The following is a 24215-nucleotide window of genomic DNA, read 5'->3' on the forward strand; positions in this document are numbered from 1 at the left end:
GGACAGTGCCCAGAAGAAAGGACCAAGCAATGAGGAGACAAACTGCAGCAGCAGAAGTGGGTCCAGAAGGCCCCAGCAGAGGAGTGCTGGGCAACCAGAAAGACACTTCACAGGAATCATCCAGGAAAGCCTCTCAGAACTGAAGGGCATGGACTTAACATTGAAAGGGCACACCCAACACCCCAATGAATCAATAAAGACCCTACGCTACAATGAGGTGAAACTTCAGGCCACTGGGGTTAAAGAAAAGTCCCTGAAGCTACCAGAAATAATAGGTCACATACGAAGAATCAACAGACAGACTGCCTGAGACTTAAAATGTGACATCCAAGAAAAAGGAGACCTAACAGCGGTCAGGGAAGGGACGCCTCGGGGGCGACCACAGCACCCATGTGTCTGAACAGAGGCAGCACCACAGTCTGGTCAGAGGGTCAGGAATAACCTGGCAGGAACAGAGTCAACTCAACCACTAGAAACACAAAATAATTATTAACCACAGGCAAAATATGCAGCAGCATAGATAAAACAGCTGAGCTTAAAAAGAATTTACATGATCACATAACACAAATTCTGAATCCTGATTTTAACAAAATGGGTGATATAACCAAACAATGAGAGTTGGGGGAAAGGGATGTGTCTGTGCTTGTGCTAAACTCTCCTCTTCTGCAGTAGAAATCAGTAAATATTAAAAATTAAAAACAAAACTCAAACTAAAAAAAAAAAAAAAAAAAAAAATCAAGAAAGAGCCATGTATACAGCACGTTATCTTTGAACATGGTGGTAAATGCCAGAAGACATAGCTAGAGGCACTGACTATGGCTGCGGGCCTGGGAGGGGCAGAAATGCTGACTTTCTGTTTCAGCCTCACAGCACTATTTGACTGTCTAACTGTAGGAACTATGAACCCAGTATTATTTTACTTTGACAAAAATAAGAGAGCAGGTGAAAGCTCTGGAACCTGAACCAGCATGTGGCAGATGTCCACGTGGCCAGCCTCCGCCGCGGCGTGCAAGGGCGAGCGCTTGCTCTGGTGCTCCATTTTGAAGTTGGGATCGATTCCATCAACTGTGAACAAACACAGTTTCACTGGTTACTGCAGAGGCAGCCACTGCCAGCCCTTCAGACGGTCACAGAGGTTGGCAAAGACACACAGCAACAACCAGCTTCAAGATAAGCAGCAAGCTCTGGAGCCACCACATAGCACCGTCCCGTGTCTGGGTGGGGAAACCAGGCCCCACATCCACTGGGAAAATCTGAGAGGAAGCAGACTATTTCATATGATATTCAGCAGGCAAATAACCTAACACCACATGTTCTATCTCTTAGTGTCCCTCTCTAACTCTGGGGTTCTTTCTATGTTTTTGTTCATTCCTTGTCATGTCGCTCCCAGGCCCCGCGAGTACACAGCCACGGGCAGACATATTCTGAAGGAGTGGGAGGAAGGCCCTGAGACAGATGACGTGGACATCTGTCCACTCCCAGGAGGCCAGAATGGATGTGCTGCAGTGAAACAATCTTAGCATGGTATGAAGTCTATGAAAAAAATGATTAACACTGCCATTTTGGTCAACATTAAATAAACCCTTTTTTTTTAGAGCAAAGTGTTTAGCTTCATTCGTGATTTAATGTCAAGTAAAGGGTTTCTTAATTACCTGTCTCAACCCAGAGAAGATGAACTTCAGGGAAATCAAGCCTAGAACAATACACGTTTTAGGGTATCAGAAACCGAAGCCAACGGGTTTATCTGGCACACACACTGCCAACACGAGCTCCACCTCCACCTGCGTCACACTGCGTCCACACAGGGGCTGCTCCTCGTCGTCACTGCCTACCACACAGGTCTCTCGCTAATTCTGCTTTTTCTGCATCTACATGTCTGCCTGTTTTAATAATCTCATATTCAATTCCGTTTTAAAATTAGAAATTCATGGAAAATACTTCTAGCAGCATGAGTAACTGTAATGAACATCACAGACAGGCTGAACACCAGTGGGCAACCTGTTTTCACTGACCAGGGACGTCAGAGACATGTAAACGGAAAAACAAAATGAGACCGGCCTCATGGTTAAAGGGGTAACTGAACACCTCCTGCTCCTTGCAGTGCCCATGAGGTCGAGCCCTGTGGCAGCCCCAGACACAGGGATGCACTTACCCAGCATGAGGAGCACCTTCTGAAGCTCCCCTTGCCTGGCGGAGAAGTACAGCTGCTTTGGGTGGAAGCGAAGCTTCTTGGGCCTGTGGGAAAGTACAGGGCAGCAGTCAGCACAGGGCGCTCTGTGTCTCACATGCGCAAAGCTGGAGGCTGAAGGACCTGAGCGATGGCTACCTGCCGGCTCCTCAAGGGCGAGAGCACTAGACCCACCGTCCTGAAGCATTCACAGCAAAAACAACAGGATGAGCGACTGCACGCTCAGTCAGCCCGAGAATGCCACACACCACAAGGCACCACGTGACAGGAGAACCAGTGCAGGGCACAGACAAGCCACCACTCTGCAGAAGGAGGGACCATCAGTTCACACTCAACACAGAAACAGCACAAGGACAGCGCAAGTAGCCCAGCTTACAACAATGGCCCTTCAGCAGTAAAGGAGATGCCTGGGGCAGCAGGAGCTGGGAACAAGCCCCCTGCTTTGAAACCTTATCTCAATAACCAAGCTGATAACCAAGGGACAGGAGAGGAGCAGGGGGCAGGAACAATCTGGGGCCTGGTCAGTGAGAGGGGCTATGGGCACCAGGTGGATGGAACAGTAGCTGTAAGCAAGGCTCAGAGACAAGGCTGGAGCCAGATGGAGAGGAGGCTACAGGGAGAAGACTGTGCAGGGTGAAGAAGATCCAGAGGAGGAATCTGTCAACACAAGAATCATTCTATTAGGCAGAGGAGTAAATGTGATACTTCCCCTCCCAGGAGACAGCCCAGGACACCACAGTGTGGCCTCCCTAAGGAGGGTGACACTGTCCCCAGGAAGGACTGCAGCACTTGGGAGCAGGCAGGTAAACCTTAGGGGTCACTTGGCCAACCCTTGCACTGCACAGAAGAGGGATGGGGCCAGGAGGCAAATGGTACCCATGGAGGCAGGTGACAGGCAGGGTCTGCTCTAATGGCCCTAGAGGGGCCCGGGCAGCAAGAGTATCCAAGGGAAATGTCTGCAAAAGCTCATCATGACTGTCCTCATTTAGGACTTCAAAGGTGTCGCTTTTTGTTCTCAGCATAATGAAGAGGACAATGACTTGCAATAATTCCCCCAAAAAGTGTAAAAATATGTGCATTATTCTGATGAACAGTATTAGTCAAAAAGCTGAGAAGCATTACCACAGCGACCCAATGGGCAAAACACAGGGTGCAGATTGACGCGAGGCCGAGCCATCTCCGAAGGCGCAGCTGGTCCTTACTTTTCCGAGTCCAGAGCAACTAGTGCACTCTCCAAGGTCTCCTTCCCTGGTGTTTGGGAGAGGCCAGAGGTTGGCCTCACGAGCCCAGCCGGCCCCGCAGGATCGAAGCCCTCCAGCACCTGGGGAGCTGCGCTCTGTGGCTTGTCATCCTCTGAGAGCAGTGGTCCAGCAGCACTTCAGGGGAGAAAATCATCGAAATGCTTAGTTTTAGCATTTGAAAAAATTCCCTTCTTATGGACACCAATGAAAACTTAAACATGGTTTTCTCCAGCCTATCCAAGGGCAGTCCTTTTCTGAGTGAAACAACTGCAAATTCACTACCTGTTGAGCTTCTGGGTGACACAAATGGTCCAGGATTCAGAATCAAATTCCTTGAGAAACATGATTTTCAAAAACTAGGGCAACTTTTCCAGCACTTCCGGGCCACATGTTCAAATCTGCTTTTATGAACGAGCTTCAAGTTGAATCTATCAAGTCCACTGCCCTCCCCAATAAGAGGGAATCCCATTAAAATTTCGGTTCAAACTGCATTAAATTTACAGATTAATATGAAGGAATGGACACATTTCCATTATTTACTTTTGTCCACAACTTGGGTCTCTTTTAAATGACGTTCCATGAAGTTTTGGTTTTCTCTACATCAGTGTGATATTTATTAAGCTCTTTTTTCTCTTTTTCTGCTGGGTAGTTGGTGGGTTTTGCTGTTGTTTGAAAGAATCTCTTATCCTGTTTTCTGGCAGGACATTGCTGGCAGGGAACAAGGCAACAGACTTCTGCTAGCTCGGTTATCTCATCCTCTTACTGACTCCTTTAGTCCTGAAAATTTTTTCAGCTGTTTCTACTGGATTCTTTTAAGAAGACAACCATATGCATCTAATATGAATACATCTAACTCTTTTAGATTATTTTTTCTTGTCTTTGGCTAGGGCCTTCTAACCTTAATGCCGAGTAGCAGAGTAACAGCAGACTGCAGGCAGCTGACACCGTTTCAGGTGTCAAACAGCTACCTGCAGAGGACTGTGCTAGCAACAAAAATACTACAAAGCTACATTAACTAGAGTAGTGTGAAAATTGGTTCAAAAATAGGCAAATAAATCTACAAAACCAAACAGAAAGAGACTCATACACAAATGGCAACAAATGGATTTCAGTACATCTTAAATGTCAGAAACCACAAGGAGTATCAGAGTCAGCCAAGAGACTTCTGGACAGAACAGCGGAGATCCATAATAGTTAAAGACTGACACGTTTCAGGGGAACTACGTGGAAAGCTGGGCCAGAGCCCCTCCACCAAGTACCTGCCCGTAGTGGTGTCGGCCCTGCCCTCCACGGCTGAGCTCTTCTCCTGCCCGGGGGCCAGTGTCACCATGGAAGTGGTGTCTGCTTTTGCTATTGTCACCTCTTTGGCCTTGGAGGTCTCTTCCCCGCAGTGGGGACAATAGCTGGCGTTATTGACTCGAGAGGCACAGTCTTTGTGGAAACGGTGAGAGATGCTGCTCTCAGGCTGACATTCCATAAAATTACCCTAGAAATGGGAAGACAAAAAATCACTTTTAAAAAAATGGGGGCTAAACCAGCGCCTCATCTCGGGTTGGGCAGGGTGAGCGAGTGAAGCCGGGGGCCAGGGTGGGGGCACATCTAGTCTGGGCTCCCCAGCCACCACCTGGGTGAGCAGGAAGAAGGGCTCTTCCTACAACGAGCTCACACCCACACCTATATCTCAGAGAGAGAAAGCTGAAGCTGGGCAGACACCATCTGACCGTCCCCACTCCAGCCGCTCCCACAGAGCAGGAAGCTGTACAAGATAACAAGGCCCAAAATAGGACCCCAGAAAAAGTCCATACTGAAAAGGGCTGACAGAGGGGCAGACAGAGCAATAGGTCTCAGGTCAGAACGTCGAGGACGGAGATAGCAACGCTCTGCAGGGATCACCACAGATCACTCTGGCACGAGCAGCAGTAAGAACAGCACACTCTTACAGAAAGCCAGCGATAAACGGATGTGGAGAAGCAACTCCTCTCTCTCTCAGCAGAAGCAAAAAAAGAATGTGTCAAGACAGGGGAGAGTGCATGAGGTGTGAAAGGGTGCAAGCTCCTGCCCAGGTCCACAGAGGGGCTATGGGGGTCTGGGGTGCCTGAAGCTGCAAAGGTAAACTGCAGGAACCCCCCAGGCGCACACACAGACACTCCCACACGTGGACACACATACCTGCAGACATTTGCACACGCAGACACTCACACGCATGGATGCTCCTACACGTGGACACCCATACAAATGGACCTTCCCACACAGAGACGCTCCCACATGCAGACATGCATGCTCTCACGTGCACACGCAGACACTTGCACGCATGGACATTCCCACACGCAGGCACCCATACATATGGACACTTTCACATGCACTTGCCCACAACACACAGACACTCGCACGCATGGATGTTCTCACACATGGACACCCACACCTGCAGACGCTCCCACATCCGGGCACCAAAACATGTGGACACCCACACAGGCGGACGCTTCCACATGCAGACAGTCTCACATGTGGATACTCCCACATATGGACGCTCGCACACGCAGACGCCCATACATGTGGACACTTGCACATGCATTCACACGTGGACACCCACACAGGCAGAGGTGTCCACATGAGGACGATCCCCCATGCAGACAGTCCCATACATGGATGGTCGTCCCACATGCGGACACACATGCTCCCACAAAAGGACACCCATACATGTGCACACTCGCATGCATGGATGCTCCCAACGTGGGCACTCCCACAAGTGTGCCCACAGGGAAGAAGCCCATTCTTGGCAGGCCCCTGGGCACTGGTGAACGCAGATGCTTGATGAATGAAGTAACTAATGATATAAGATCCTGGAAGACACAGATGAGAATAGCAGACATGCCCCTCCTCAGAAGTATGCTCCCTACTGAGACAGGAGGTTCACAGCCCACAAGGAAGGTGCCAAGCATGCTCGGGTCACACAATCCCAGCTGCATCTGAAAGGCTGGAGGCACAGGCAGGATAAAGGGAAACTGGGGGGTGGAGAGCAAAATGGGTGTTTCGTCTAAGGCAAGAAAGCTCAAGAGCTGTGGTAAGGGGCTTGTGAAGCACTGGAGATCTTAAGGTGGGTCCCAGACCTGGGACAAGCTGCCTGGATACGTCTGCTGTGTGCTTGCCACTGGGAGACCACCGTGCAGCAGGGTGAACACCAGACAGGAGCAAGTGTGATGACGAGATGGTAGGCTCTGCATAGGACATGTGAGGCCTTTACCCAGGCAGGATTCTTACCGCCGTGCAGAAGTAGCCACAGCCAGGACAACACTGGTGCTTCACCATGCGGCCCCGGTGGTCTTCACACAGCACCAGGAGCGGTGCCTTGTTGGATGGGCGCATCAGCTCGTACTTGACCACGCTGTTTGTGCACCGGCCCAGCTGCAATCAGACAAGATCGGGGTCAGTGACAGAGCTGTGAGGGACCAGCATTCCCACCCACCAGGCCCGGGAAGGTGCTCAGCAGTTGCAAGCTGACCAGATAAGCAGCGAGCACAAACCAGGCAGCTGCCACATACCTGCAGCACCATGAGCGGGCTGGGAACCCAGAGAAGGAGGCCACCGTCCTCTGCACAGCCTGCGCAATTGCACTTGTTGGGGACAAGGTACTTAACTCAAGAGGAGTCATGGAAAACATCAGGATGAGCAGGGGATCTGGGCTAGGTATCAAAGGGCAGGACAACCCAGACCATCAGAGGCCAGCAGCAGGGAACGGTCTAGTGAATCTGTGGGACCTCCCAATAGTCCCAGGACGGCCAGAGCGTGCTGCACACAGGAGTCACAGCTGAGATGCATGAAGCAGAGAGACACAGAGCCTCCCAGCTCTGCCCGAGGGACATGGGTCACCAGAGGGTTACGACAGGATCAGGCCTGGAGGATGTTCACTGAGGCAGAAGCACAGAAGCTGCCCTGGGGTGAAGACACCCAAGATGCTACTGGGCTCTGTGATGCACTGAACATAGGATTACTGGTTTGCTATGTGAAGCTCTCTGACAGCCAATAAGAAAACAAAAAATAGCCCAACAGGAAAATAAGCAAAGACATGAGTGGCAATTAGAAGAACTATAAATCCCCCCACCCCCACCCAAACGATAAAATGTTCAAATTTTCTGGTAAGCAAAGAAATGCAACATAAAAAGCTACTGACATTCTCCCATCCTGCCTGGTACCATATCTCTCAGCTGGCATTGCAAGAGCAGGCCAGTGCCCACAGAGCCTGCAGAAATGGATACCAAGTTCTATCCAAACTTTCTGGCAAGTGATTTGGAAATATGAATCAAAAAGCCTTACAAATACATGTTCTGCTTTTAAGACTCTAGCAAAAGTTATCATTGAACACATGCACAAAGATGTATCTAGAAGGACACAGCATTCGCAACAATGGAACAGCATAAACAATCAACAAGTCCATCCACAGAGAAGGGGCTGTGGGACAGGCCTGGGTGGTGTGAATGATCTGACTGTCAAACCAAGACCCAAACAGGATCATAAAGGAGGTTTTTTTAAAAGATGGTCTGGGCATCACTCCATATTTATGGAATTAAAATTGAAAGGGCATGTACAGCCTGAAAAAGCCCTGCACCTACCACCACCAAATGATTCTGCTGTGAACCCGTGACCAAGACCCAAGCATGCAGATCATCCACCGCTATTGATTTGGAAAAATGTAACATATTAAGGGAGAAAACAAGTTTTTTGGGTTCTTTTGTTTTAAATCAGATTTGGTATATATATAGGAACATCTGGAAGGTCATACGTAAATATTAATAACCTCAATTTTGGAATAAGAAGTCACTTATACTTTCTTCCCTGTGCATGTACATAATGTCTGATTTGTTTTACCATCAGAGTGCATTATTTATATCATCATAAAAAATGATAAAGGTGTATAATTTTGCCTCAGCTTTCTGTAAGATGGGAACAGAGAAGAGGGATTAGGGGACCCAGGCAGAATGGCAGGAGAATACAAGGAAGCTAATGTTTTGGAAAAACTATGTCAAATGAATGACAATGGAATCCAGTTAGGATTCCACTGAAAAGAATTCCAAAGAAAAAAAGTAATAAACAAGGCATTGCCTCATATTGGGCACTGCGCAATACACAGGCATCGAGGACAGTCCCTGTGAGGTTACTGTGGGGCGGGGGGCGGGCAGGAGACCTCCTAGTAAGACAGTGAGAAGCAGCTGCACCTTGGGCACCAGGCGGTTCTGAGGAAGTACTCCACCTTTTGTTGGGTATGACAACAGTTTCAGGGTTATGTTAAATATGATTCATTAGCAATACATGCTGAATTATTTATGGGTAAAATGATATGATTTCACCCATAACTACTCCATTCCATTTTTACCAAGCAAAAAGGTCACGGGGAATGGCTCAGATGAGAACAGAGGATGTTGGTAATTTTTGAAATTAGATTTGGGCACATGGGGGTTCATTTTACTCTTGTCTGTTTTTGAAACTTTTCTTGATGGAATATTTAATAAAAGAGCAAGACACTAAAAAGCTGATAGGAAACCTTTGTAGTGTTGGGCTGTGTGGAGGGTGGGGTCTCTGAGCATCCTACCTTTGCAGACAGCGAATACCCACCTGGGCTGCGGGGCCCTGGCACACTAGGACAAGTTTGGGCCTAAGTCATCCACTGCTCTTATTTAAACCCATCCCACCCCTTGCTCCAGGGCTAGCTTCAGCCTTTCCTGGGTTCTGCTGGCCGGGTCCCCCAGGAGACCAGCAGGCTTGAGCCATCTCTGTTTGCCCAGTCGGTGCCTGCTGATGCAGCTGCTTCCCATCTTGCTCAGTAAAGTATTCACGGTTTCCATAATATACTACATAGGAGTATTTACACCTCCCCTTATGGGCACCTTTCTTGTTCCGGTTTTTCCTTTACGATCATGTCAGCACAGGTGAAGGCTGGTGCTCTGCTGTCTTAGTAAGGGGTCTCTTGTCTCTTGTCATCTGCCGGTGTGCCCTCTCCTATTTTTCCCTTTCATGCCATTCATTAGTTGAAGAAACTGGATAGTTTATGTCGTAGAATTTCTCTCTTCTGACTTGGCTAGTTACACCAGCAAGTTTTCATTTAATGTGGTCCTTTATTATCCCAATTCCTGAAAGCCAGCAGTGGGGTCGAGACCAGATCCAGGCTCAGTCATGAGGCCCTATGGCTCACTTGTGACTCATCTGGCCACCCTGTTGCACACCCAAGCATGTTTCAACAGCAGCGCATGTCAGGTCCACAGATGAGGGCCTTTAATTCCTGCCCGGCAACATCCTCTCTGCACCAAACTGCACATGCAAGTGCAGCCAGATGCAGAGAAAGTCAGTGACACTGGGACACGCTGAGGGCAACATGCCCAGCAGCCAGGTCTCCTCACTGAGGTCACATTATCTGGCACTATGCATGCATGTGGTCAGCTCACATGAAAGACAGAGACTAAAGCCAACCAGCCAAAATCAGAAGAGCTCCAAGGAGCCAGATGGTACAGAGGGAGAAGACTGAGTGGGAAACACTGTCGCTAACATCCTCAAAGGCACGAGGGACTGTCAGCTCTGGGTCAGGACAGCAGGCTACAGTGTCACTTAGATCGAATGGGACATGTTCAAAACACAAAGTCTCAGAAGAATCATCTCCCAAGCAACCTTTCTAAAGTAGGGACTGAATGAAGGTAATGCACCACCGAGATAAGAGTAAATCAGAGAGATGTGATCCAGCAAGAAAGAACTTGACGTGTCTGAAAATACCTACAAAAATGTGCAATCCCATTAGGTGGGGAATGGGTTTATAACAAGTACATAGAAAAAAGAAGTTGTTCACGAAAGGAGACGCAGTCGTGGCATACAACGTGGCCAGCTGTGAGCACTCCCATCACACGTTACGAGAACAGTGGACACTGCCCAACCAAACAATGGCAGAGCTGCAGCAGGGTGACAGGAGAAGAGACAAGTGCAATAGGAAGGCAAAGGTCGCCTTCCCAGAGAAAACATCGGACGTCATCTCAACATGGACACTCAATAACAGCAGAAAGAGGCTATTCTAAAACATGGAGGAAAATACTAGAAGAAAAAATTAGAAGAGGTCAAAGTGGTAGCTTCAGGAGGGAGAACTGGGAGAGGCAGAGTGAAGAGTCAGCATCAAATGGACACACCAGGGTCCTGAGAAGCAGACAAGCACCCCCCACATTGCCCCACAGACACGAGGGCAAAGCTAGCAATGGCCATCTCTGTGGTCAGAAGTCAGGGCTGTGTTCGTTCTGGAGGTAGCACACGGAGTCTCAAAAAAGATACAAAACACACTTTCTTGTAGTTCAATGAGAAGCAACACAGGGAAAGGAGACTTCCAGCCTAGTGCACGTGGCCTGCCCTCAGCAGGTATCTCCCCAGGATGGCAGGGTGCAGAGAGAGCGGCACCACAGGGCACAACCTGTGCAGGGAGGACCGCAGGTCTTGCTGGGTGGTCAGAGGCCAGGTGTGGGCTGCAAAGGCTCAACCAGGGAACCCATGTGCTGCCATGGCTTCTCCTCGGTCCCTACAGGTGCTTACAAGTTGGGGTGGGCACAGACCAGGAGGAGCCTCCTTGGCGTGAAGCCCATAGGACACTTCTCCCTTAATGAACAAAGCCTTCAGTGGCCAGTGGGGGGAATCAAACCCTGTGGCCAGGGGCATGGGTGAAAACCCTCTGCTCCTGGGGAGGGCAGGATCCTACAAGGAGACTGCTGAGGCCTCCTGCCCTTGGAGATGGGAGACAGACCCATTCCAGACATGAGGCTAAGGTCCCTGCAATGGGCAGGAAGGATAAAACCCAGGTGCACAGGGCCTACCTAGGACTGGCTCCAGGGTGACAGACCACCCCTCAGCATGCAAGCCAGCACTGAGTTACAAGCTACCACTCTCGACTACTGGGGGAGGGGGGAGGGCACACAGGGAAAGCCAAAAGCTGGGGTGACAGAGCAGCATCAAGGAAAGCATGCAACACCACAGCACCCAGCTGAGCACAAGGTGACAGGAGAGCAACGATTCCCAACTGGTGGCAATTTTGTCCCCCCAAGTTCCTAGGGACATTTTGCAGTATCTGGAGACATTTATGATTATCACAAGTAGGGGATATAACTGGCATCCAGTGGGTAGAGATCAGAGATTCTGCTAAATATCCAACAGTGAACAGGACAGCTCCCCCAAACAGAGAAGTATTTGGTCCAAAATACCAACAGCATTGAGATTGAGAAGTCTTGCATTAGAGGAACTTGAACCTACTGCGAAGAGAAAAGACAATCAATAGAAGCAGACTCAGAGATGTTGTCTTCTAGACTAGGAATTTTAGGAAAGTCAGTGGAAATGCTAGAAATAGAAAAACACAGTAACAGAGATAAATGCCTTCGATGAACTCATGAGCATACGCAACAAGGAAGAAGAGTCAGTAAATTTGAAAGAAGGCCAATATACATTATCTAGACCTAAAATCAAGAAAGAAAAGGAGCACAGCACCACAGAGCCGCGGGACAAAGCCAAATGACCTAGCACATGGAGCTGGAACTCAGAAAGAGAAGAGCGAGCAAGGCTGAAGAGATGGAGAGTCACTGGCCAAGAGTTTCCAAAGAGTAAAGAGGTATCAAACCAAAGACCCAAGAAGCTCAGAGAAACCTAAACAGAACGAACACCGAAAAAGCAAAAGAAACCACCACACCTTAAGCACATCATTTTTAAACTGCTGAAAACCAGAGAAGGAGAAAATCTTGGAGACAGCCAGAGAAAAAAGACACATCACCTTCAAGAGAACAAAGCATCACAGCCAACTTCTCATTAGAAGCTACGCGAGATAGCACCAGAACACCCTCAAGTGCTCAGAGGAGACACTGCCAGCCCAGAGCTCCGCATCTGTAAAGGTATCTTTAAAAATTTAAGGCAAAACAAGGATTTTCGCAAACAAACAAACATTGAGAGAATGCATTATCAACAAACCAGTACTACCCAAAAAAAAAAAAAAAAAAAAGTGAATGGAATGTCTTTAGTCATAGCAATATAAACCAGACAGAAATTTGGATCTAAAACAAGAAATAAAGATTTCTAGATAAAATGAAGGTTAAGACTATTCTTATGTTTAATCTAAAAGATAACTGACTAAAGAAAAATAACATCAATATACTACGGGGTTTTAGCACGTATAAATGTAAAATGCATAACAAAGATGTGAGGCATTTGGAACCATTTTTTCCGTGGCTGGCCACAGGGTTGGAACCCTGGACCTTGGTGTTATCAGCACCATGGTCCGAACAGCTGAGCTGACCCGCCAGCCAGGACTCTTACACAATATGTTAAGTGGCATAATATTAACTGAAGGTGGACTGTAATAAATTAAAGATGTGTGTTGTACACCCCAGGGCAACCACTAAAAACATTAGAAAAAGATGTAAATAAGAAAGCCAATATTGGAATAAACTGGAATCATAAAAAATTTCAATCCAAAAAGCAGAAAATGAAAAAAAAAAGGAGTAAAAGAGGGCATAAACAGAAAACTACCAAGATGTTAAATTGTAATTCAGCTATATTGATAATTACATTAAACGAAGATGATCTAAATATACCAATTTTAAAAAGAGAGGGCTGGCTAGTTAGCTTGGTTGGTTAGAGTGTGGTGCTGACAATACCAAGGTCCAGGGTTCAATCCCTGTCCCAGCCAGCTGCCAAAAAACAAATAAAATAAATTTAAAAAATTAAAAATAGAGATTATTACATCACATAAATGATCATACCCAACTATATGCTGCCTACAAGAAACCCATGCTAAATTTAAAAACAGAGATAGTTTTTTGTTTTTTTTTTTTTAAAGATGACCGGTAAGGGGATCTTAACCCTTGACTTGGTGTTGTCAGCACCACGCTCAGCCAGCGAGCTAACCGGCCATCCCTATATGGGATCTGAACCCGGGGCCTTGGTGTTCTCAACACTGCAACTCTCCCGAGTGAGCCATGGGCAGGCCCAAAACAGAGATAGATTTAAAGTAAAAGAGTGAAAAAAGATGTCCCATGCAAACATGAATCAAAAGAAAGCTGACAGGCTGGCCAGCGAGCTCAGCTGGTCGGAGCGCGGTGCTGGTGACAGCAAGGGAAAGCTGACTGCCAGCTACAATCAGACAAAGCAGACTTCTGAATAAGGAGTTTTAATGGGGATAAGCAGGGACACTACATAAAGACAATGGGAGTCAATTCACTGAGAAGACGTAAGTGTGTACATGTGTAACACCAGCTTCAAAATACATGAGGCAAAAACTGACAGAAATACACAAATCTGCCTTTGCAGTTGAAGACTTCAACACTTCTCCCTCAATAATCAATAGAACATATGGACAGCATAGTGGATTGAATTATGTGCCCTCCAAAGTCACTGGAGTGTGAATTGTGTCCCTCAAGTTTCATGTATTAGAAACTTAGCCCCCACTGTGACTGGTAAGAGGGTGGGAAATCCTATTATGGTAATTGAAAGGTGGAGCCTTGAAGAGGTGATTGGATTGTAAGACCATGTAGTAGTGAATGGATTAAAAACGGTGGTCAGGGACGTGTTCTGAAGGATTTAAAAGAAGAGGAGAGTCTGTCTTTCTCTCTCTCTGCTTCCACCATCTTGCAATGTGAGACCCCTAGGTCACTGTCACCACCACCAGATGGACTTTGAGACTTCCCAGCCTCAGAAACTGTAAGCAATAAATTTTGTTTTCTTTATATTTTGAAATAGCAATAAGCCTATCCCATGTTAACACAAATAACATATTTTAATGAAAAACTATTGTCCAAGACACAAAAATGTTAATGAGTGGAATTATTTTATATTATTTTCAAAACTCATTAATGTCTAGTTTAATAAATGACAGCTGGATTCTCATATCTGCTCCTGCAATCAAAGCAGATAAATGTGGATGTTCTCTTTGACACGACACCAAAACTCCACAGGTAGTAGCTTCTTAAAGATTTGTCGCAATGTGGAATCTCAAACCATTTCCAACAGACTTTTAGTACTATGACATTAAAAGCCATTGTGTGTCTTGCACATTGAATGGCTTTTTTACCTTCCATGATTTTGTAGCACTGTGGAAATCACTAGTTCACTGAGCTACACGGATCTTCCAAATACACAAAGCTCCAGTGCACGCGGTGTGAAAGGTCAGAATGAAAAGGTACATAACTTACAGCAACATCACAGAAACAGTTTTGACCTCACAGATGCCACAAGAGAGTTCAATACGAAGAGGGTCCTGTATGCCCAAGATGGGCAAATTGAGCTTCAACAGTAACAACACAAAGAACTAAACCTGCCAGTTATGTTTTATTTATTTATTTATGAATACTCATGGGGTACAAAGCAAATTGTCACCACTCATGCCTAAGATGTGATGGCCAGATCCATACTGGCAGCATGCCCATTACCACGAATTGTGATTATATCCCATGTCCCCCACCCAATTATCCCCCCAATTATCTCTGACTTCCCTTCCCATCCCCCCTTCCCCACCTACCAGTTACGTTTAAATATGAGGGTACTTCAAAAGTTCACAGAAAAATTCGTATTACCTCTTAATTCTATTGTTCCACAAACTTTTTGAAATGTCCTCATACATGAGTTCATCATGATATTTAGAAAGAGAAAGAACTGGCCAAGCTCAGAAGATGACAGAGAACCAAATCAGTATCACTGGTAAACGAAGGGAACGGATCAAACATTGATGCTGTCTTTCCTCTATGTGATATACTACTGGGTAATAAAATGGTAGATGAGACATGTCTCTTTATAAAACCATTCCAACCAATAAACAAACAATAGAGGACAGAATCAGAAGAGCATCATTTTGAAGCCTCCAATGAATAAATAAACGTAGGCACTAAGCATCAACAGCAGCTAGCATCAAGAAGAGAGAGACAGCCAGACATTATGTGCCTCCTGTCGTGGGCTGAACTCCCCCTACAGTCTTGCAAAGGGATCGAACTGAGTTTGGCCCAGTCTCTAAATCAAGCTGCCGTTTTGCAAAAAAAAATACAGAGAAACCTGCTGAATTGCAACCTGAGTGTGGGATTCACAGAATCCAGATGATGGGAACTCTGAGGTTCGAAGGATAAGAAGGGATGGAGAGTGATATAGAAAGTAGGAGACAAATAGGCAACAGCATCTAGGTATAAACCACGGATGGTAAAACTACCACAGAAGGCAAGACAGAGGTCACTGGGAGGCACTGATCTCGATGGTGGTTACCAGAGCTCACTTTGATGAATTCGTTAAGCCCAACATTTGTTTTGTATGTTTTGGGGATCTATGTTTGATTTTACAACAAAAAAGTTTATAACATGTTGAACACAGAAAAGACTATGAGTTCTAAGAATGCTAAAGGGGGAAACCAGGGATTCAGGGTGGGGGGTGGAGAGAGGCTAAATGAAACCCACCGGATACCACCGGAGGTTGTGTTACTCTGCAACGAGAAACACGGTCATCCCTTGGTATCCATGGGGGATTGTTCCAGGACCCCTGAGGATACCAAAACCTGCAGATGCTCAAGTCCCTGATATAAAATGGTGTAGTATCTGCATATAACCTATACATATTCTCCTGTATACTTTAAATCATCTCAATTACTTATAATACTTAGTACAATGTAAATGCCATGGAAATAGTAGTTGTACTGTACATTGTATTTGTATTATTTTTTATTGTTGTGTTGGTATTTTTATTTTTTTTCTGAGTACGTTTGATCTGCGTCGCCTGAATCTGAGGTTGATAATAAGCCCACAGATATGGAGATCCAACTGTAAGTAGCTATGTGTTCTGCCTATTCAGTAGGAAACATATTTCAGAGGTACCATATAGCCCTAGCAGATGAGGGAAAGTTCTTCTTTACCAAAGAATTCCAGTTGGTAGTTGCAGGAGAGATGATAACACCATTTTGCAACTTCTAATGAAATAGTGGATTCAGGCAGTGGTCAGCAGGACCCTCAAGCAAAAAGCTGATGGAGAAAGGACAGGTGGTCGGCACAGAAACCCCGATTCATGTCAGCACAAGTCCCTTGCAGAGCACTCTTGCCAAATCAAATCACCAAACAAAAATCTCAAGCACTTGAATCCACCCAAGCCTTCAGATCCAACTTTCAGGCTACAGGAACTTAGGGGAATGACGTATCTAACACAACAAGAAAGCATCAGCTAAATTCAGAATCTGGGGTCCAGTTTCTTCAACAAGCCAACAGTGTGGGAAACGGGGACAAGGGGTGGCAGAGAGAATGTTTTAGATTGAAAAAGATACAAAAGACTTAAGACACACTGCAACAAATATAAGTAGAACTTGTTTGTATTGAATTAGAGAAAAAAATGCACAAAGACATTTTTTTCAACAGACATGAAATTACTGCTGTTTTGTTACATGAGAAAATGTTCTTCTTCCTCAACAGAGATGTTTAGTGGTAAAATGAGGTTTGCTTTAAAGCTGTAGCTCAAAACCAAGAAAGGACAAGAGGGTGGGCCCAGGCGCTCACGGGACGCGCTGGGAGCTGGTCTGGAGTTCAGAAGAATAACTGTACTCTCTATTTTCTCACTTTGAAAAGTTCCTTTAAAAAGGGTGGAAGGACTCTGTGGAGAAGTCGAGGTGACAGAATATGTGCTAAGTGGCATCACTACCTCAGAGGAGGGGAAAGCCACAGGAGGACCAGAGATGGATGCACCAGCCCGTATGGGACGAGGCAGAGCCACCGTCGGTTTCTCACTCTGGGTACGCATCCAGGAACTAGAAACTTAGAAATAGGGACATTAAACTCACAGGGCAAATAAATTTCTACACTGAGCTGTGATTTCATGAGACCTCCTACGACCCCTGTGTTAAAGGAGAATGAATAAGGTTAATTTATGGTTCCTGGACCAGCAGCATCAGAAGAAACTGAAGCTTTTCGGAGAAGCAAAATTCCAGCCAGGCCAGATCTGCTCTGGGGGGCGAGAGCTGCTGGGCTAAACTGACCAGTCTGTACAAATGCATCAGCCTATAGCTGGGCTGACCCCTCCCTGTGACGCAGCAGCTCTGGGCCTGACCTCTGGAACCAGACTGAGAGCCAGCGACTCTGGACAGGCTGCTTGGCCTCTGTGTCCTCACCTGTAAAACGTAACTGACGACAGTTTGTGGTGCATGGTTGCCATGAAGACTAGGAGCTACATACGGAACAGTGCCTGGCACACAGGAAATATTGTACAAGTTGTTGTTGCCGGTAATATTTCACTTATTTCTAAAACTCAGAGTTAAGACTCAATAACTTAATTGACAAGGACGGCTCTGTTGACTAAAAAGACTAGAAATCTCACTGGAATGACAGCCAGATATATCCAACAAGAAGCAGACAGAATGCAAGGCCTGGGAAGATGGAAGCTGAGAGTAGTGTGGCCTCACTCCACAGGCCTACTGCTCATCCCTTCCCGAGGCCAACCACAGCCGTGTGGCTCTAAGGAGTGAGAGAAATCATGTCAAAAAGAATAGAGAAATTCTCAGAGAACATGTGCTTCTTCTGTGTTCGGCCTGTTTTTCCTTTTCTAATCCAGAAGGAGCAAGGGTGGAAAGTCGTGAAATCCTCTCTGAGCCTCAGTCACAGACAAGACGAGGAAAGTGACCGCCAGCTCACAAAAGTGACACTCGCTCTCAGTGGGATGAGTCGGCCTGAGTTGGGCTGGGCCTGTCCCACCAGGAACCACAGTGCTGGGCAACAGGTTCACCTTGGCATGACTCTCCTGTCTCAATCTCATCCCTGCTGAGTTTACAGCAAGGTAGGAAAAACCCTCATAAACGCATGACTACAGAAGAAACATAAAACTCACAGGCCATTTTCATTCAAACACAGTTTGTATACTACCTTCCTTTTTAATAAACTCTAGACTCGTGTGTTGGTTTTATCGTCTCCAGTTATTTCATTACTGGTGTTTGCTTGATTGGTTTCGTGCAAAGTCTCCTCAGGTTCCTGGTCATTGGGTACAACTGATGGGGGCAGGGGGAGGTAGGGAGGCTACAGTCTGTGGCTTAACAGAAAGGGCTGTGCTTTCTGGGGCACGGATTAGTTTCTTCTTGTTGTTTTAAATGAAAATAAACTTGCTTACTTCATGATCCACGCTTTCAGTAGCCATGCACTGGTTATTGGCCAGGGTGGTGATCTCTCGGCTCTTTGGGGTTTCCATCCGGCAGCTGCAGAGAGGCACTTCCTGGAGGCTGTCTGTCTCCAGTGCATCTGGACCATTGGACAGCCCTAAAGTCACACAGACAAACGTCAGCTCATGCAATCCTGACCTCAAAAGGGTCATCCAGAAAGCGATCAATTATAGATTCTTTATAGTGACTTCACATGCAAGGAAATACAGCTACATATCTGATGACACTATGGGCACAAACAGCACTGCTGGGCAGCATCCACACACGTGCCCAGCACCCACCACTGGAGTGCCACAAAGGAACAACCTGTGCCTCCCCAGCTGACCCCACCGGCTAGCCTCCAAGAATGACTGTCTGTGTTCTCAGCACCTGTGACACAAGCTCAAAAGAGAGAGGCAGCAACTCATAAATCTTCTGGTTTCACAGAAAAAAAAGCGCTCACTATATGTTGGGACCTTGTTTTCCTTCGTTGGCTTAAAAAAAAAAAATCAATTTGAGAGGCTGTAATAATGGTTTATATATTATCTAGAATATTATTCACTTACTACAATAGTCCAAGAGCCCATTTATTAGGCTGAAGGAGGGTTAGGGTTAGGGAAAACAAAAAAATTAAATAAATAAACTAGAAGATAATTAGGGCTGAAAATGTTGAAGACTGAGGTGGAGACGGCGGTGGAGAGGAGGCCACGTCTGACCACAGCCAGAGCTGGCACCCCCTACACAGCCCAGCCCAAGGTGGGAGAGTCCAGAAAGGCAGAGCCTGGTTGGCCGCAGGAGGCAGATGGAGAAAGACCCCTTGAGTCCGACTAGGGGTTACAAAGACTGTTGCTTCCAAAGGACACCAGGCCACATTTCATGCTCTCCTTCTTGTGAAACAAAGTAGAAACGTGAGGTGAATCAATGTTCCTGAAACTCGTCTTTACCTCTCATTAAAAAGTAATCAACTCTTGTCTTCACATCTAAAAACACAGATGAAGTAAATTAAAACGGATACCGGCCCAAAGACTCCCTGAGCAGACAAAGCCAGGTAAGCCACAGAGGTGACCTTGGCCTTGCTTCATTTGCAACCATAAATGAAACTATGGGGTATTCTTTCTAAATGCCTATATTAAAGAAAAATAAAACTTAAGCTCAACCAGTCAGAAACCACCAACCAACTCACGTAACCAGGGACCTTCTGGCAGGGCAGAGGAGAGAGAGGCTGTGTAACTGCAGCCAGTCAACTGTCTGCCTTGCTCTGCTTCCCCACTTGCCCTATAAAAGCCTTCCCCTCGCATTCCTTCATTGAGCTCCCAGATCACTACGGGGGTGGAAATGCCTGGTTCATGAATTGCTGGTTGCTCAAATAAACTCTTTAAAATTGTCTTGTGCCTCAGATTACCTTCTACCAACACCTAAGTTGAGTAAGAGAGTGTGCTGTTATCACCCACAACGTCACTCACTGCTCATTTCTAGCCCCTGTTTGTAATCTGATATTGGTCATCACAGAAGAGAATCTGGATCCATGCACAGGGTCAAAAGACAGATGGACGAGTGAGCCACAGTTCTCTGTGCAGGAAGGAACCTCAAGATGTCACTGACACCAACACAGAGGCAACTCTTGATCATTCGCTGCCTGACTGCTCGGCCTAGCCTCAGGAGTACCCACACCCCAAAAGATCAGGAAAACGGTAACGTCAAACTCAACTTAGAATCACTACCAGTTTAAAACTGGGTGGGCCTCTCAGATGGTCCTGCTCAGCAACTTGATTTTAAAAATGAGGAAACAAACACAAACTGCAAACGAAGTCAGTATGTGACATCCTTCTGCTGCACCAGCCACGTGTGCTGGGAAAGCTGAGGTGAGGTGGGTGAGAACCCAAGGTCTCCATGCTTGGACAATGTTGTCAGCAGCTCAGATGACTGTCTTGCTGGACTTGGACTGTGTTCCCGTCCCCGGCAGTGACAAACGATTAGGGACGTCAAACGAAATGATTCAAATGACTCTCAGGCAAATGACTCTCCCAATAAGCTCTGGCTCTGTCCTCTCCCCCAAGCCTCCTGTTACCTGCGAGATAATAATGTCACTAGACCTAACTTGACAGACGCAACAGCAAAGACAACAAGAAAAGACACACATGCAGACAGAGAGGATTTCCGATCTTGGTACACAATATCCTTGCAGGTCCATGGCTCAAGCCTGGACCCTCTCTTGAGCCACAATCAGGACCATCACCTGTCCACACTGCCGTGCTCCCAATGGCCATTCGCACCTGTCTGGGGTGCATACCACCCGGCTTCCCACGAGCACCTGACTCTCGCCTCTCCGTTCAGCTCTGGGCTCTGCAGCAACCTCCCTCAAGTGTCCCAAATTCCACATTTTCAGCATGAGCACAAGTGAGCAATGTTACTTGTCTCTTCAATGTGCTGATTCTCTAAATTAAAAGCGTGATGAAACAGATCAGTCACTGACTGATCAATCAGAGCTGATCAATTACGGGGAAACAAATTTTGGGGAGGTCGATGTATAAAATGCCGTGGAATCTGAGGAAGCCTCTTGTTCACCAGCCTTGTCTTCTCCCACTTCTCTAGCTTGGCTCATTTTGGCCTCTATGTTCACCATCTTTGGTCCTTCAGTTATTTCTCAGTTACTTTTACCGCCTCTGGACCTGACTTTACCGGGGACAGGACATAAGCAACCACAGGCGGAAGGGCTCTGTGAAAGTCGTCACAATCAAAACAGAGTCACTTGTGTTGAAAACCTGACACATACAGCCGAGGAAGGCCATGAAGAGGGGCTCTCCCCCACGCGTTTGTAGTGACAAGAACCATCAAAAAGGGCTCTGCAAACCCCAGCCTTGCACAGAGGCTATCATGACCTCACACAGAAAATACTTCTGCAGGACGTCTGCCCAGCAACTGCCCGTCCAGCCTCAGACTGGAGTCACCCTTGTTATTGATCCTTGTGTCCAGGGAGAGTTATCCCAAAGCAACTATGTCACCCTCTGTCCCTTTTCCATCAAAGCCCTTTGTCCTCCTCTACCTCCCTGAACACATACGTAGTTTACCATGACACACAGATTCCCTGCAATGTTATATTCCCTATTAAACTCATTATTCTTTCAGAGGCCTCTCTCTGTTATTTAGGCTGACAGCCCTTAAATGCTGTCTCGCTCTATCTTCCATCACACAGCAAGCCCAAGATATCCACGCTCATAAACTGTGGCATAGCAGAGTCAATTTGATAAAATGAAATACTGCCTCCTGGTTACAACAAAAATCTCTATCTTCCTGGGACCTCCAAATCTAAAAGTAAATCTTAAAACTTGAACACACGGTGTTATACTTTAGAAAGAAAGCACAGAATGACTGTGTTAAGAACTTTTTGATATCCAGAAGGGGTTTCTGTTCCATTTGGTGCAAGAAAAAGATAAAAATCATTGTTTCTCTGATGGACATGCCTAAGACTTATGTTCTAAGCTACAGATGTGATTTTTCTAAGTTACACAGGTGAGTCAAACGCCCTGTAGCATTCAAAACCTTAAAAAGCAGACAGCTGTCGTTGAACATGCGGTTTGTTAACCCAGCAGTGGTCCACAGCTCCCCCCCACAAAGCCCATGGGGGCTGTGGGGCTTTATACCCCCCACATGATGCCTCAAATGGGTTTTCCAAAATAACCAAACAGTTACTAGTTACTTTCCACTGATAAAAGGTTTATAAGCAGCTTATAAAAAGACCAAAAACTGATAGAGAAACAGCGAAAGCTGTAACAGCTTTGGCACAAGAACTTCCAACAGGAGCTGCTAATGTACAAAAATAGCGCTAAATATACACTTTATTTCATCACAGAACGCATCTGAGAAATGTTCGCTCAACACTGACCAGAAGACATATGTCAACCAGTCAGAATCAGAATCAGAGATGGTCAGAAGGCACATTATTCAAAATCATGTCACCCAAGTGTGTCCTGAAACACAGCCAGGACAGAAGGGCACCTTTTCATTGGGGATTCTATGTGAAAATGTGTCTAACCTGATCTTGCATGAGGCGCTTGCTACTTGACTCTTGAAGGGTTCCACAATTTCTGTCTCTTCCCTCGAACACTGTGGGTGACATGTGCCATGTCTGTTCAGTCACCTTTAAGTGACGCATTTAATCAGATTTTCTCTCAATGCCACCAGGGGGCATCATGCTAATATAGAGGACAAAGCTCAGCAAACAAAGAACAAGATGGTGCCCGGTCACAGTCACAACACCCATGTTCACCTTCCGCTTGTGAGGACAGAATCCCTTTGACACGAAGATCCAGGGAGTCCAGAGAAACTTCCATATATCCCGTGCTGTCTCCTGGTGCCATCTGCTCTGTGCTTCCTGAAGATGATTTACATGCCTCAGAACCTACACACAAAATGCACACCCCATGAAACACTGTGTGCCCAGAGAGCCACACCCACCTAGAAGAGACTGGGCAGAAAGGCCAAGTTCCCAGGAAATGGACTAATTCTAGTTAATCCATTCGAACACACAAACTAAAATCCAGAACTATCTAGGCCACTCCAGTGTCACTGTCCTTTTATTTCCTTCATATCATTTTGCTAATTCCCCCATTTCTATACAATATTCGTAGGGGGAGGAGAGCTGTGTCAAGAAAAACAAAGGCACTAACATGTGAGTACATCTTTCTCTGTACGGCTACATAAAAGCTGATTGAATAATCAAGAAAACGAGTAAGTCCTGTGAATTATTTTAAAATAAAACAGAAAAATCTATCTTTCAGGTTTGAAAAACCAGCGGATATAAAGTAGCTAAAGAAACAGCCCCAAATGTGCAGTGTTGCTGGGAAATCCGTGTCAGCTAGAAGGCGCCAACCTCCCAGTCATCCCAGCCACCATCCTGGCTGAGCCCGCTGGACACAGGTGGCTTACGAAGTGTGTCACTCACTACAGGGCGATAAAATCTGAAGTGCTGCACAGGAGGGCTGGCTCCCCTGGTTTGGCAGCATGCAAAGTGGGGGTGCAAAAACTTCCGTGGTCCCCTCTGCCCTCAAGGACACGTGAGCAGCAGCAGTGGCAGGCCAGCCTGCCCATGGTTCCCAGGAGGGCCAGAGAGAGATGTACAAAAGTGGGTATTTCACTGAGGAAGCCTATGAAAAGTGTTCACTTATACCGGAAAAAAACTAACACCAGCAAAGGGCAAATGACCATGTATCACAGCCAAGCTTCTAAATAATATTCATCAGTATTATTTTAATGACTGGAAATAAGTGAACTACTAAGACAGAGAGGTGTGGTATCAAAAAGTTTTAATTCATGTCATATTCTGCATCTAGACCTTAGACAGGAAAAGTTAACCACCTCTGAGAAATCATCACCAATTTTAAGAAAGGAGTACTCTTTGTACAATTTTACTTATTTATTTTTTATTTTAAAAGACGACTAGTAAGGGGGTCTTAACCCTTGATTTGGTGCTGTCAGCACCACGCTCTCCCAAGGGAGCCACAGGCCGGCCCTTCTTCGTACAATTTTAAACACTTTACCTAAAGAAATAAAGTTCAAACTCCCATGTGAACAAATTTTTAAGCATTTTACACATGACAGCCAACACGACAAAGACGAAATCTCTACCCCAAAACAACTTTTAGTC

General features: G+C 46.3%; 1 protein-coding gene across 9 annotated transcripts in view; it reads right to left on the reverse strand.

The window, feature by feature from the left end:
• Positions 1 to 24215, reverse strand: part of EHMT1 (euchromatic histone lysine methyltransferase 1) — a 187224-nt gene that overhangs the window by 45269 nt on the left and 117740 nt on the right. For 7 of the 9 annotated variants that reach the window (XM_063082639.1, XM_063082638.1, XM_063082641.1 and 4 more), the window contains 7 exons: positions 22839 to 22970; positions 18544 to 18689; positions 6688 to 6831; positions 4689 to 4915; positions 3391 to 3564; positions 2153 to 2235; positions 959 to 1065 (listed from right to left, as the gene is read on the reverse strand). In XM_063082639.1, coding sequence (XP_062938709.1) covers positions 959 to 1065; positions 2153 to 2235; positions 3391 to 3564; positions 4689 to 4915; positions 6688 to 6831; positions 18544 to 18689; positions 22839 to 22970 — 1013 coding nt within the window. The remainder of the gene's footprint in view (positions 1 to 958; positions 1066 to 2152; positions 2236 to 3390; positions 3565 to 4688; positions 4916 to 6687; positions 6832 to 18543; positions 18690 to 22838; positions 22971 to 24215) is intronic. The other 2 variants (XM_063082642.1, XM_063082643.1) reach the window with 1 other exon arrangement.

The sequence above is a fragment of the Cynocephalus volans genome, chromosome 17 (assembly GCF_027409185.1).
Source record: "Cynocephalus volans isolate mCynVol1 chromosome 17, mCynVol1.pri, whole genome shotgun sequence".
NCBI lineage: Eukaryota > Metazoa > Chordata > Mammalia > Dermoptera > Cynocephalidae > Cynocephalus > Cynocephalus volans.